Genomic DNA, 13,794 nt, shown 5'->3' with positions numbered 1-13,794 from the left:
GTTGATTGAATGACTGAAGGAAGGAAGGAAGGAAGGAAGGAATGAAGGAAGGAGTGAGTGAGTGAGTGCTTTGCATGCTCACTCAAATCAATGATTAGAAAACTGGCAGTTGGACTTGCTCGTAAGTAGTTGGTCTCTCAATGGAATATAATCATCGCACAAATCTTGTTAATTTCTTTAACCTTGCTTTCACTTTTCTCATTAACTTTTCGTCGGCAATTAAAATTCAATTTTGCCTTGGCCAAAGCAAGAAAAATGGCAAACATTTATCAATTGGTCAGAGCAACAGGGTTGGGCCACTCACTTGGCTGCCAAAGCGTGTGAAAAAGTTCAGAGTAGTAGCCATTATTTTTTGTTGTTGCTGCTGTCCAGGTTAACAAGCTAAGGCAAATTGTTAAATGCCAATTTCCGCAAATTATTAAATGAAATTGAAGAGCCATATATACTTGTAGTATGTACTTGTATATAGCTAACACCAGCAGTATCTAGCAGCAAAAGTTGTTGTTGCATTTTCTGTTTCTGCCGCTGCCGCTGCTGCGTGTTAGCAATTTGACATACTTTTTGTTAACTAGCAGCAACAACAACAGCATACTCGTATATGTAGTAGGTAATGATAATGATAATAATAATAATAATGGCAAAACTTAATAGTAGCGCGAAAGTATGACGAATATGTAAACGCATTCATGCCGTCGTCGTCGTCGTCGTCTTCGCTGCCTCACGCGACTTTAAGCCCACAACAAATGATTGTGATTAATCAGCGAAATTGCATTAGCGTTCCTGCATCGCTGCCACCTCTTGCTGCTGCCGGCTGTGGCATCTTTACATTGGGGCGTTGCTGCAACTGTCACAGGCGCTGATTAAGCGAGATTAGCTGCCGCAGATAAGGCCGACAACGCATTTACTCAACGAAAGTGCTTGGCCATGATACATACCCGTAGTTGTGGGTGCTGATGCTGCTGCTGCTGCTGCAGTTTCTGTTGCAGCTCAAGCTTCTTCTTTGGCTCAATTGTGCCCACATGCATACCGTCTGGGTTAAAGGTAGCTGGTGGCCGTGCATAACACAAAATAAATGGGCAGCGATAATGAAAAGGCATTTGTCTCGCATCTCTCGCTGGCACTGCAGGGCTCTGCGCCATTAACATGTCAATTAATATGCTCGCCCAGCACATCGCGGCAATGGAATGAGGTTCGAAGCAGGAAATAGCAACGATTTGTAAATGCAATTGCAGATGCAGAAGCCGCATTCGAAAAAAGCTTTTGAATTCGAATTGCTGCCTTTGCTGCTGCTGCTGCTGCCACTGCTGCCTCTGTTTATGTTATCAGAGTGAATGAACGGGCAGTTGAGCGAACGCTTATCTAATGAAAGACTAACGCATAGTTGCACAGTGTACAACTAGTATTCTTAGTAAGTAGTACGGCTTAATAGGCCACACCACAGTATGGCAGAGATAGTGAATTTTTATGATAGGTTTTGGGAGGAATCCGAGTCCTAGCATAACATACAAGTATGTCGTGTCTAGAGTAGATCTATATAAATGGATTTTAAAAATATAGCCGGAGTGTTGTTTTTTTTTTGTTTTATCTATTCAAAGTAATTTAAAAATACTATATTATTATTGACAGATATTGGGAGGAAGGTTAATCCTTAAATATTCATCTCTAGATACTTGTATTTCTAAATAGATAGCTTTTAAAAATACAGTAAGAGTAGTTCTGCATTTTTTCAATAGCCGGAATGTGGTTTGTTTTTTCTATCTATTCAAAGTAATTTAAAAATATTACATTTTAATGGTCTTCTAGAAAATATAGCCGTTGAGCTGATATGTTCCTGCTATCAAGGCTTTCACTTTATTTTCATTTTCTTAGTTTCTTATTAAATTTACTTATTACAGGGTATACCTGTAATACTGAAAGGATAATAGGGTATTCTAGCTTACTGCGAATGAATGTTTTTGATTTATTAATTTGACGGCTGTACGTCACGGAGTTGCCAACGCGAAAAAGTTTTTGAGTTTTTTATAGATTCGAGACCACTCATACAGAATTTTTTAGCTGCAAATAATTGAAGTCATGCTTTTTATGCGATGATGGTAGGCGCCATTATTCGAACCGAGTCATATACAGTGAAAACTCTATTGGCCGGACACTCGAGGTCGGCCAATTTTTGTCCGCCCAAGGGGAGTGTCTGCTTAAGGGGATACTTAAATACTTTATACACCGATCAAATGTTTTAGAAAAAGTGTCCGCCGAAGAGAGTGTCCGGATTAAAGAGTTGTCCATTAAGGGAGTTTTCCCTGTACCCAGGAACGAATTCACATTGCGGGACTCTTGTTAGCTCGTTGAGCTACGCCAGGCCCGAAAAAGTGTGAATGCTTTTTGGTGGAGCCTAAAAATCAGAATATTCTAATTTAAAGAAATTACACATTGCAGGAATACTTGTAGAAGCCAAATCGTTGAATGATCGTAACCTGAGGTATACTGTTAATCAGCGGATATTATTCATTTAATTTGCCTTGCTCATTTATAATCCAGATCGCGATAAGTTGTTGGTTTTCTAATAAATATTTAAATACTATTAGAACCAATCTCTTTAGAAATACTTTATCAGAGTTTTTGTAAAATACTTGTAGGCCCAAATTGTGGAGATTAAATGGATGAAAATTAAATTGTCTCAAAAGTGTAATACTTTTTATATATTTTTTTTTTTCAATTTTTGCTAGCAGAGAAATAAGAATGAGCCACTGTGCAATGGGTGTTAGTGCTGACCACGGGCCTGCCATAAAATCGTTGGCTTTCAATTCGTCAGCGTTAATATGGCGTGACTCTAATGCTCGAGAAGAGTTTCTGCTGTTTCTGTTGCTCCTTGTCGGCGTTGGCATTGGGACAGTGAGCGGATGCGCGTAATAAATTAATAAGAGCCAACACTAAATGCAATACATATTCAATTAACAATGTCAAGCGCGTGTGTGTACTCGTATCTGGCAGATACATTTGGCAGTTGGCATTTTGCATTTCCTGCGGCATGTCTGTGCATGTTGTCGTCGTCGTTGTTGTTGTTGTTGTTGTTGCCGTTGCTGATGTTGGCATAATCACTTAAAAACAAATTTTGTATCTGCAGCCGGACAACGGGCAACTGGTTCGCTGCCTCACTTGCCAGCTGACAAGCATGAAAAATTGCTAACTGTAAGCTAAAAAAGCTACAAAACTCTCTCATTGGCAACCATGGATAAACGTCTCCAGGGATGACAAGTTGTGAAATATTTTTAGTGTAATTACAATTGGAAAGCTCGATAAACTCAATTTATGTTTCATCTCTCAATCTCTCAATTACCAACCATTTCTAATCAACTCTGTTCTTAATAAACGTAGTTTTCCCGGAAGTAAACTATCGAACATCTGCTCCATACAAAGTATGAAAACAAAAAAAACCTGAGTTTGAATTTGCTCGAATTTGCAGAAAGTAATTTGGTTACCCTATCTATAAAGAGTACACAACAAAACATTTGCAGCATTTTCTTGCGGTATTCTTCAACTTTTTTAAATTGGAATACCTCTAATGTATTTTTAAATAGATATATGTATAGTACATATGTTATGGTTAGGAATAAATATAACATTTTCAGTAGGTCATAGAGTTAATAAATGACAGATCTGTGATTCTTCTTTCATGAGTGTTGGTAAAATTTGACTCTGCTGCCTTTCCATTATGGATCATGAATTCCAAAATAACTATCAAAACTCAATAATTTTGGAAATTTGAAAATTTTGTGATTATTATTATTATTTTGTTTAAATAGAGTATTCTCTGGTGTGATTTCGTATTGAAATTGTTTGATTAATTGAGCCAAAACGGGTGTTACTATGATGTATGTAAGTGCTTATATTGAAGAAAATAGAATATGACGCGTGTATAAAAAAGTGTAGCTCCAAGAATCGGAGTCTACAGATCCGAAACTCTTATGTACTTAAATCAATGATTAAAAATGTTTAGGAGAAAGTACAATCCATTGATGAAAGATTATCTTTTCTGCCAAGAACGGAGCTAATTGTGCGCTATTTTGTTAAACTGTAGTTGAAAGGATTTGAATGCCTATAGTCTGTTTGAGGCAAAAAATGTGGGTATCCCTATTCGACAGATTTGTAGAAAGAACGTTTTAAGTCATACACTTTTGTAGTTATCAATGTCGCAGCTTTAATATAGTCGTATTGGTTTGTTTTAAACATTAGTTAGGGAGGGATTCCCAAATCGGGCTTAAATTAGGATTTGTCGGATAGATTCGTTTCCCATCCCTGAGCAACGTAGGAGTACACTCACCTCATTAATTTCATCCTCCAGTGCACGCTGACGCGTCAGCTCCCGCAAACGCTCGCGTCGCTGCTCGGTAAGCTGCTCGAGACGCTGGGCGGCGCGGTCGACCTCATTGAACAGTAACGTCACTTTGCGCAGACCCAGGGCGGCGTCTGCGTTGCCGCTGCCCGCTGACGTCAGAGACGATGTTGTTGCTGCTGCTGATGCTGCTGATGCTGCTGTTGTCGAAGTCGTCGTCGTCGTCGTCGTTATTGTCGGGGCTGTTGTATTAAAGCTGTAATTACTAGCGTTGTTAACAGTCGTCGTTGTTGATGTTGATGTTGCTGTTGCCGTTGCCGTTGCTGCTGTGTGGCTGACATTGTGGCCAGAGTTGATCGCTCTGGCCATTTCCTGCAGACGTGTCAGCATGAGCGCGCCACGCTTGCGCAAATTATGCAATTCAGAATCCATGAGGGCACGGCTCAATGCACGATGCTGTCCGTACAACTGTCGACGGGTCGGCAGTCCCTGCAAATCGGCGGCGCGTATATCGCTCAATGCGCTAACCAAACGCTGACCGGCCGCACTGCATTGCCGTTCGAACGCCTCCAGTTGGACGAAGAACTCGCGCCATTTCCGCGCATCGTGATGATGCAGGCCGCTGCGCAGGCGCGAGCCGTTCACGCTGAAGCTCACGCTGCTCGGCAGCTGCGATGGCGCAACACTTGTCGTGACTTCGTCGATGCTAATGAATTTAACTGAATGCGGTGACGATGGGGGCGTCAATGTTGCTGCCGCGGCTGTAGCTGTGGATCGATGTTTTCGTTGCTGCTGTTGCTGTTGTTGCTGTTGTTGCTGTTGTTGCTCCTGTTGGGTAGTAGGTCGTAGTAGAGTCATTAGTAGCCAAGTTCTTTGGCTTTTTGGCCATGTAAATCGGGTTAATTGGGTGTTATGTTGTTGTTGCTGTTACTGTTGCTACCACCGTTTGGGGCGTCAACCTCAGCCCTAATGATTTCATTTTGTGCAATCGCTAAAAGGTCAAACTGTGAACTTACCAAGTTGCCGTTGTATTCCTTGTTGTTGCTGTTGATGTTGATGTTGCTGATGCCGTTCTGCTTTTCTTGTTGCTGTTGCTGCTGCTGCGGCTGCGGCTGCCGCTCGTTGCACAATTGCAACAAATTCCGTTCGAGACAAACGACCAAAATTTCACAATAACCGATTTGCTTGCTTAACAATTTGAGGCTTTGGCAAATTAAGTCGATTACGCATAAATGTTGCGATTTCTCGATGGCAATTAAAATGGTAAATGTTTGCTGGGCGGGTTGCTGTTGCTGTTGCTGCGATGTTGTTGCTGTTGTTGCTGTTGTGTTGGCGTAGCTTTTATGGCCATCTGTTGCTGCAGTTGTTTGGCTGTAATAACAAAATGCGCATAGCTTAGTTTTAGTGTTTTTTTTTTTTTTTTTGTTTCTTTCTGCATAGAAGTGCACGGTCAAGCCGCATAAATAACGTCAACAATTGTGGTGTGGTGTGGTGTAAAATGTGGCGCGCTGCATTAGGTAGCCCACCAAACTGCACCACACTGGGTGCTGGTGGTGAGCGGTTTCCTGGGCTAAGGCAGCAGAACACATGCACAACAAGTGGCAAATGGCAAGCTGTGGCATGCGGCAGGTGGCGGTGGCGGCGGCACTAACGCTTGGGCAACGCCCAAAACAAGTTCAACTTAATTGGCAATAAGCGGCCTCTGCACTTGGTCTTAACAGTTTCCCGTCGCCAAGTCCATGCTACGCAGCGACTACCAAATAGGCGGCAGTTCAGTTCAAGCCGCCACAACAAATGGCCACTAACTTAAGGTAAATCAAGAAATGACAACTTGGTGGCCTCTTTTAATCAACGCAAAGGCAAATGGCAAATTGCAACTTCTAGTCTTCAGCTGCTAGAAGCAACCAAAAGACTAAGAATCTGTGCCACCTGCCAGACAACCACAAACACACACACTCTGTTTTTGTTGCTCTGCCTACAGTAACAGTTAAATAGCATTCCAAAATTTGACCGAACAAAAACCTGCAACTAAAAGTGGGAAACATAGGACACTACTTAATACTTGTGATAGGTTTGATCATGACTGAGCGAATAAATAATTAATGCTTGGTATGTTTCAGAGAGTTGTTGTTGGGAAATATCTTCTAGCAGATACAGAAATAATTTAATAACGAAATATAAATTTACAGCTGCAAATGGTAAAGATAACAGTGGAATTTAATTTTAAATACTTCACAGTTTCATTATTGGGAATAAAAAAATAAAATTTATTACAATTATTTTCTGGGTGATTAAATAAAAAATATTCTAAAAAATATTAAAATATTCTCCTTTTCATTTATTAGAGTAAATTGAAAAATACTGAAGTTGGTAAAACACAAGCTGCCTATACACGACAAAAAGGGAGGACTTTACGAAATTCCTGCTCCGATTGGGCTACTTATGTCCTGTTAGGATTGCTCCGATCTTTAAATATTTACAATATTAGTAAAATAGTTATATTAACTTGAAATCATCACATTTCGCAGCCAATTCTGCGCAGGGCAGTGAAATAATAATTAAAATATATAATTCTACTATATATATATATATATGTACATATATATGTTCTACTCAAACAAGAAACAATTACAGACCCATATTTTATTTTGTCCACTTAAAATGTAAATTATTGACCGGGATCAGAAAGATTTTAAAACAAGAATGGAATGCTAGACTTGAGCAGACCCTCTTAAGTACCCTCTCCCAAAAAAAAAGACAATCAATTATAAACTATTTCTTAAATTAATTTAAAAGTAACTATATTTAATAAAGAATGTAAAATAGTCGTGCTATATGTATTCGTACCATTTCAATAATATTTATTTATATATCGGGAATGTATCTATGCGTTACTGAGTGTGTTTGTGTGCAGAATAGGGATTAATCAAAGCAACGGACTGACAGTCAAAAGGGTATGGCTATATCGATTCATCTCGCAATACTGACACGGAATTTATATTCTTTTGGCTGTCTGCCACGAATCCTTCTGTGTGTTGTACTTGTATTTGCATTACATTTGCACTAAATTAGTAAACCGCTCTACCAAAGTAGTACAAAGTTTACAAAATTTGGAATAATGGAATAATCTCCCTAACTTTCGTCAATGAATTTGAAATAAATTTTCTCAGAATATGATGAGTTTTCTTTCTTGGAGTGGAGTGTACGTACCACACACGATTGCTGTTGCTTCCCAACTACCAGAATGTAACTGTAAATGTGCGCATTCCCAGGCCAAGATTCTGTTCCCACCCTCGCCCAGGCAAGTTTTGCACGCAATGTCAGCTTAGTAATTTTTCTGCTGCTGCTGCTGTTGTTGCTTTTGAGTTTAATGCCGGCTGGCAATAAAGGAAAAAACCATTTGGCATTTAAAATTTAAAGTGCAACATGAGTCCACCGCCCGCCCGTGTGTAATTCGAGCTTTTCTTTATGCGCAGGCATGCATATTCATGTACCTGACAAGATTCCAAGAAGCGCAGCTCATAAAACCACATTTAATTGCGCGCACATACACACATATGTACATGTGTAGTATGTATGTATGTATGTATGTATAAGCATATGTAATATACATACTCGTATATAGTCGTTATAGCGATGCTTAAGCACGTTGGGGTCAGCCTCGCTGGCAATCAGATGTAAGATGCGAGATGTGTGATGTAAGTGTCCAGCAACATCTCTGCTGTTGACATTGCCCCACCTGCCACTGCCAGTGCAACTGGAGAAACTTTACAAAACTCAAATATTGAATGTTTGGACAACAGCCAACAAGCAGATAGCAGCAGCCAGTCGTCGGTTAACTAATGAATACCTAACACATGTCGACAAACAAACGCTTCTCTCTACTTAATACTTTTGCTGCAAATAATGTCAATGGCTGCAGAGCTCGAATGCTCGAATGCTCGAGTGGCTTTCCAGCTTTCCGGCCGAACTCCAACTACAACTTCACTGCCACATCCAAATCATTAACTTGTGCCACTTTTTAATGCGTCAAAATTACATGTGCAGCTACCACAGATCTCGGCAAATGTTTGCCAAAGTTCTCTACACGATTTGGCCGCGTTTTTAGCAATTGGCATTGAATCAATTAACATGCCGACCAGCGTACGAGTTCTCGGCCTTAATGGCAAACCGTAACAAAACAGAACTCTAGAGCCTAGACCCGACACTGATGGTGAACACATGTCGATTTAGATTTCACAGATTTCCAGGAAACGTGTGGTGGACCCTCACAAAAAGTTCACATCATAAATTTAAAGTGTCACGAAACTGTCTAGAAAAATCATTCAATGTGCCAGCGGCAACTGCCCTCCAGCATAAGATTATAGAGGAATCATGAGGGGGGCTAATACAGTCACACCTTGAATAATAAAACTGGACAGCGTAGGTTCGATATTGGTAATGTGAAGGCCTGGAGTTATTTGATCAGAAACTATTTAAGTACCTAGGTAGTCAGAAAAAGAAGAAGCGGCTATGAAAAGTCTGAAAGCGGTAATTCTGAAAGTAAATAATATAACAAGGATTTAAAAAAATCGAAGGTCAAAACATACGTTTGGTATTTGCAGAAGGACCCTGTGATTGATTAAGATGTTGTCTTTTTTTGGTGTTTTGGAAAGTTGATTAAGTTTTACAAAAGCAGGAACACATCTTTTGGGGAAGTTTTGGAAATTGGAATTTGAAATTGCATTCCAAATGAAAAAGGATTTGTTTTATTGATCCAAAGGAGTAGTGATTGACGAGTAAAGACACCTAAGGCCACAAATTGTTAAAATTATTTAAAATATCATGAACAAAAAAAAAAAAAAAAACAGTATGTTGACTAATTAAATAGCTCTTTAATTTATGAATTGAAATTAAAGTAATCGTGTGAAAAAAATATGATTATTGTGATCTGGCTTTACTGCTGATTATTTAATATTATGAGAATTCAAAATGTAATGCAGTTTTTTGAAAATTTGTACGAATTACTCGAGTTAACAAATTGTTCAGCTCGATCGAAGCAGCCAATTATAATAATTTCAAATCAGCTATAATATTACTGTTGTGTGCTACACCATGGGCTGGAAATTCCGCGTCCGTGATGATTCACGTGATGCGAGGTCAGACTGTACAAAGGGAAGCCGCATTGTCGTGCACCCGCTACCCCAACAACAATAACGAATAACGAATAACAAAACCAAAACCAAAAACAAAAACAAAAACAAAAAGAACAACGTGTCTGCAATGCCAAAGACCGCAACTGTGGCTCTGCCTAGAATTTTAAATTATCGACTTTTAGCTCAGGCTTTTGTTCTATTTTCTATGCCAAAGTTCTCAGCACAATGCAAGTGCAGCAATGTACGTGTTGTTGTTGTTGTTGTTGCTGGTGCTGGTGCTGTTGCTGTTGCATGCTTCCTTTTAGCCAAAGTGGCAAATTGACTGACATGCATTCTGTGCGACTGCCAGACAGATGGGCAGACAACGACGATGGCATCGAAAGGCTTTGACTGAGACTGAGACTGTTGGCTGCGACTGTTGGCTGAGGCCCCATAACGTCTTAAAGGCTTAAGTGCAGCGACGTTCCCAACGCTCCCAACGTTCCCAGCGTCTTGTCCAGCATTAACTGCACATTTGCATAACTAAATATGGATGGGCTGCTTGTTGTGAGTCTATGAACTCTTGCCAGACAAATTGAAATGCCTCGCTGCCTGCCCGTTCTTTTCGCTCATCTTGTGCGCCCATTCCCATGCGTTTTTGCTTTGACATTAAACTGCTGATTGAGACGGGGCCCCCTTTCCCCCTTTCCCCCAACACCTCTTATTCGAAATAAGCACGATTATACGTATGGTATGCCCCACTCACCTGCGTTCCGGTATGGTGCTGTAGTAGAGCAAAACTGTGGCAATCTCGTAGCAATTCAAGCCGGCGGCAACAACACAAGCCGCATCCACACTTACAAGTGGGTCGCCTTTGAGGGTGCGTGTTCCTGTAATGGAAGTGTACGTTGTTGTTGTTGTTGTTGTCTTTATTATTATTATGGGTATTGGTTAGAAATACACACTGGGTGGTCGTCGCCAATAAATTGGCCTGATAATGTGTGAAAATGTGCGAAAATTGCCGACAGTTGTTTTTTCGATTTTGTTGAATTAATTGAAAATTGAAAAGCGTCTCTAGACTGGTTGGTGTTGGTCTTGGCGTCTTGGATTGCATTTCTCCAGGAAATTGTCTTGATGGGCGTGCAAGGCGAAAATCAATTTCGGACTTGCTGGCAATTTATAAGCAAATTTCGAGTGAAAGTCTAGAATTATGCATCTTTTTTGAGTGTGGACAGTGAGAGCACTTGAAAGGAGACAGATTTTTAGTAAAAGTCGGAAAAAGTCGGAACGCCCATTATTTCTACCTAAAGTAACTGTAAGTTGCAGATATTTACAAAATATTTGCTTGATATTACAATTTTAAATTGGAAATATCCCTGCAGACCACTGTAACGGATCGAAAAATACGCTATTTTAATACCGATGACAGATTAAGTAATTAAAACATATTATGTCCATATTTTTGGGTATTTCTTTAAATTTAAATATTTTTAAAAATTTCGTAGTTATTTCGTAGTAGAAATGAACACAATTTCTGAATCACTTTAGGTCCGCCCAAAGGAGCTTTCACTGTAACTACTGTCCCGGTAATTATGCATAGCGGCAAAATGGAAAGTTTATGCCTGCTATTAAAAATATTTGCTTCATAGTAGAATTTGAATTTAAAAATATCTATCTATTTTAATACCGATTGCAGATTAAGTAATTAAAACTTATAATACAATATTAATAAGTAATGTCCACATTTTTGGGTATAAATTTAAATATTTTTATATTATCGTAGTTATTTAGAAATGAACACAATTTCTGAATCAATTAAGGTCCGCCCAATGGAGCTTTCACTGTAACTACTGTCCCGGTAATTATGCATAGCGGCAAAATGGAAAGTTTATGCCTGCTATTTGTCACCTCATCCATGTGTGTAACTCACCTGGCAAATAGACGCCACTGGTCAGCAACTTCTCGGGCAGTTCATTGATGGAGCTGGCGGGCAGCAACTTTGCCTCACACTCATCGCCATTCGTGTCGGCATTGCCGTTGTTGTGGTCTGTAAGAAAGGCACAAGACACAAAAAATATGGGTTAATTGCATTTTAAACGTCAGCGCGAAACCTTGAGAAACTAGTTCAGCTGGAGAAGGATTTTGTTTGCATAATAATGCCATTTGATTAATTTGGCGACAGCTACAAGCGCAATCAGTGCCCACACGCGTCCATGCGCCTCAGACTTTTGGACAAACCAGTTAGCCATAAATCTGCTGCGCACTTTCCCGGTGTGGGGTGCTTCGAATAGCGACGGAAATTACTTTAGTAACTAAAAACACGTGATATTCGTATGTTTAATTCAAACAACGAACTTCATATTTAGACTCAAAAGTGTCCCAAGTCTTCGAGTCATAAGAGGTGCAAGTATTATTGCAGTCAGTGATTGAAAATATTTAATAAAGTGGGTGAAGTAAAAAGAAACCATATCATCTGATTTTGATTAAAACTGCCATGGTGAGGTAATGGGTATATACGAGAGTTATAATCGTTTTCAAAATTACCGTCAAAACACTCAGTTTTCGCCTATTTTTCTTGTAATACTGAGTACTAAGCTGATGTGATGAAAGGCAGATTGTGATTTGTTGGTTGGAAACGTATTCCTCTTACTGACTTCCACTAAAATTTGCACTTGCTCTACTAGAAGCGGAGTTATTAAAAAGGGAGTGTTACTTACTGAACAATCGGTACAAAAATGCCGATCAAAATATTAAGTTGTGTTTTGAAATAAAGATTTTTCAAAGCGTTTCATTTGATAAAACAAGCTTATGGCGATAATTGATTATCTCTATCTTTCAAAAAGTGTTGTGCTGACTTCGATGAATATGTTTTCCAGCCTAAGTTCATGCGAAAGTACATTCAAAAAAGTGAAATTTTAAAAAAGAAATTGCCCAAAAACTTCGATGAAATGCATGGAAATGGAATGGAAATACTACTGAAATATTTATTTATCGACAAATAAAGCTATCAATGTTAAAAAGACAAAAGAGAACTTAAATAAAATAACTGAGAAGAAAAAAAGAGGCCCATATAAAAACAAGAAAATCTGATAGTCCGAATCTCTGACATGGTGGGGGAATTTGCAGAGCCGTTATAAGAACTAACGAATTAACAAAAAAAAAGTATGAAAAAATATCGGAAAAAATTAAACTAACAATAAATTAAAATAATAATAATAAAATAAACAAATCAAAAAATGAACTCGAATAAAATTTAAATTAATTCAAAAGTAAAACATTTGGTGTTTTGGTCCCTTTTGGTGTAAGTCTCCCAAATGTTATAAACCATTCTGGGCCGCTATACTTGTACCTCCAACTCATAGCCATGTGAGGTCAAGGACTCGCTAAGTTGACTGATAACCAAAAATTTGTCTCAGAGGCTGAGTCGATTTAAGTCGAAAAAGTCTCACTATCATCGTAGCATCTGTAGACTGCATCTCACTAAACTTGTAATGAAATGTTTGTCACGCGCTCATCTCTAGCCGCGGCAGCTGGGAAAGGCCTTGCGACAATTCCCGTGATAAATGTGACACATTGCAGCGTCTGCTGCTGCAACTGGAAAAGCTGCAACCATTGCTGGAGCAGTCGCACAGAATTTGTGGTGCACACCTGTTGGCCAGTGTAACTCAATACGCGCAGTTTTGCCCCCGCATTTGTTAGCTGATTTATGGACGCATGCAAATGGCACCCACACTTAATGCTCTTGGCTCGGTTGGGCTGGCTTTTGTATTTGCTTTGGTTTTGGGGTCGGCTGTGGTATGCGAAAATACTTTGTCTTGGTGTGGTGTGGTGTGGTGTGCTGTGGTTCGGTTCGGTTTGGTTTGGTTTCAGTTTAATTTTCATATTTTAGGCTTTGACAAATTAAAAGGCATTTGACGGCTAGCTGGCTGGCTGGCTGGCTGGCTGGCTGGCTGGCCAAAATTGTTGGTACTGCGCAAAGACCGAGTCGGGTGAGCAACGAGTAAACAATATTTTGCGGTTAACAAACGGTTAAAGACGGATGCAGTGGGCCGAACATTGTTGTTGCGGCTCGCATTGTGTACCGACTGGTAATGGTTTCTCGTATGTCTATTGAGCCAACCAAGCCATTTCGCTTTATGACCAATTTTTCGCTATCCAGTGGGCGGCGGCAGCGATCTGAGCGTTCTGAGCGCTGCTCCAGTCACTCGAAGTCAACCTGCCGGCGTAATAGACGCTTGTACAGCATTCTTTGAAGGCACAAGACAATTCCCTCGATGATGGCCGTATGCACATATCGGCGAGTGAAGAAGAGCGTCATAACTGACCAGGTTCGGACTTCTAAGCAACCAG

At 39.8% G+C, this 13,794-nt stretch overlaps 1 protein-coding gene across 1 annotated transcript in view; it reads right to left on the bottom strand.

Annotated features, from left to right (window-relative positions):
- Window positions 1–13,794, bottom strand: part of LOC115628331 — a 52,057-nt gene that overhangs the window by 17,043 nt on the left and 21,220 nt on the right. Inside the window, exons 5-9 of the mRNA XM_030524392.1 lie at window positions 11,375–11,491; window positions 10,211–10,334; window positions 5,347–5,701; window positions 4,678–5,158; window positions 4,319–4,530 (exon numbers count right to left, since the gene is read on the bottom strand). Coding sequence (XP_030380252.1) covers window positions 4,319–4,530; window positions 4,678–5,158; window positions 5,347–5,701; window positions 10,211–10,334; window positions 11,375–11,491 — 1,289 coding nt within the window. The remainder of the gene's footprint in view (window positions 1–4,318; window positions 4,531–4,677; window positions 5,159–5,346; window positions 5,702–10,210; window positions 10,335–11,374; window positions 11,492–13,794) is intronic.

The sequence above is a fragment of the Scaptodrosophila lebanonensis genome, unplaced genomic scaffold (genome assembly GCF_003285725.1).
Source record: "Scaptodrosophila lebanonensis strain 11010-0011.00,11010-0021.00 unplaced genomic scaffold, SlebRS2 tig00000113-arrow-arrow-pilon, whole genome shotgun sequence".
Taxonomy (NCBI): domain Eukaryota; kingdom Metazoa; phylum Arthropoda; class Insecta; order Diptera; family Drosophilidae; genus Scaptodrosophila; species Scaptodrosophila lebanonensis.
The sequence above is the reverse complement of the archived record's forward strand: the minus strand, read 5'-3'. Positions and strand labels throughout refer to the sequence as shown.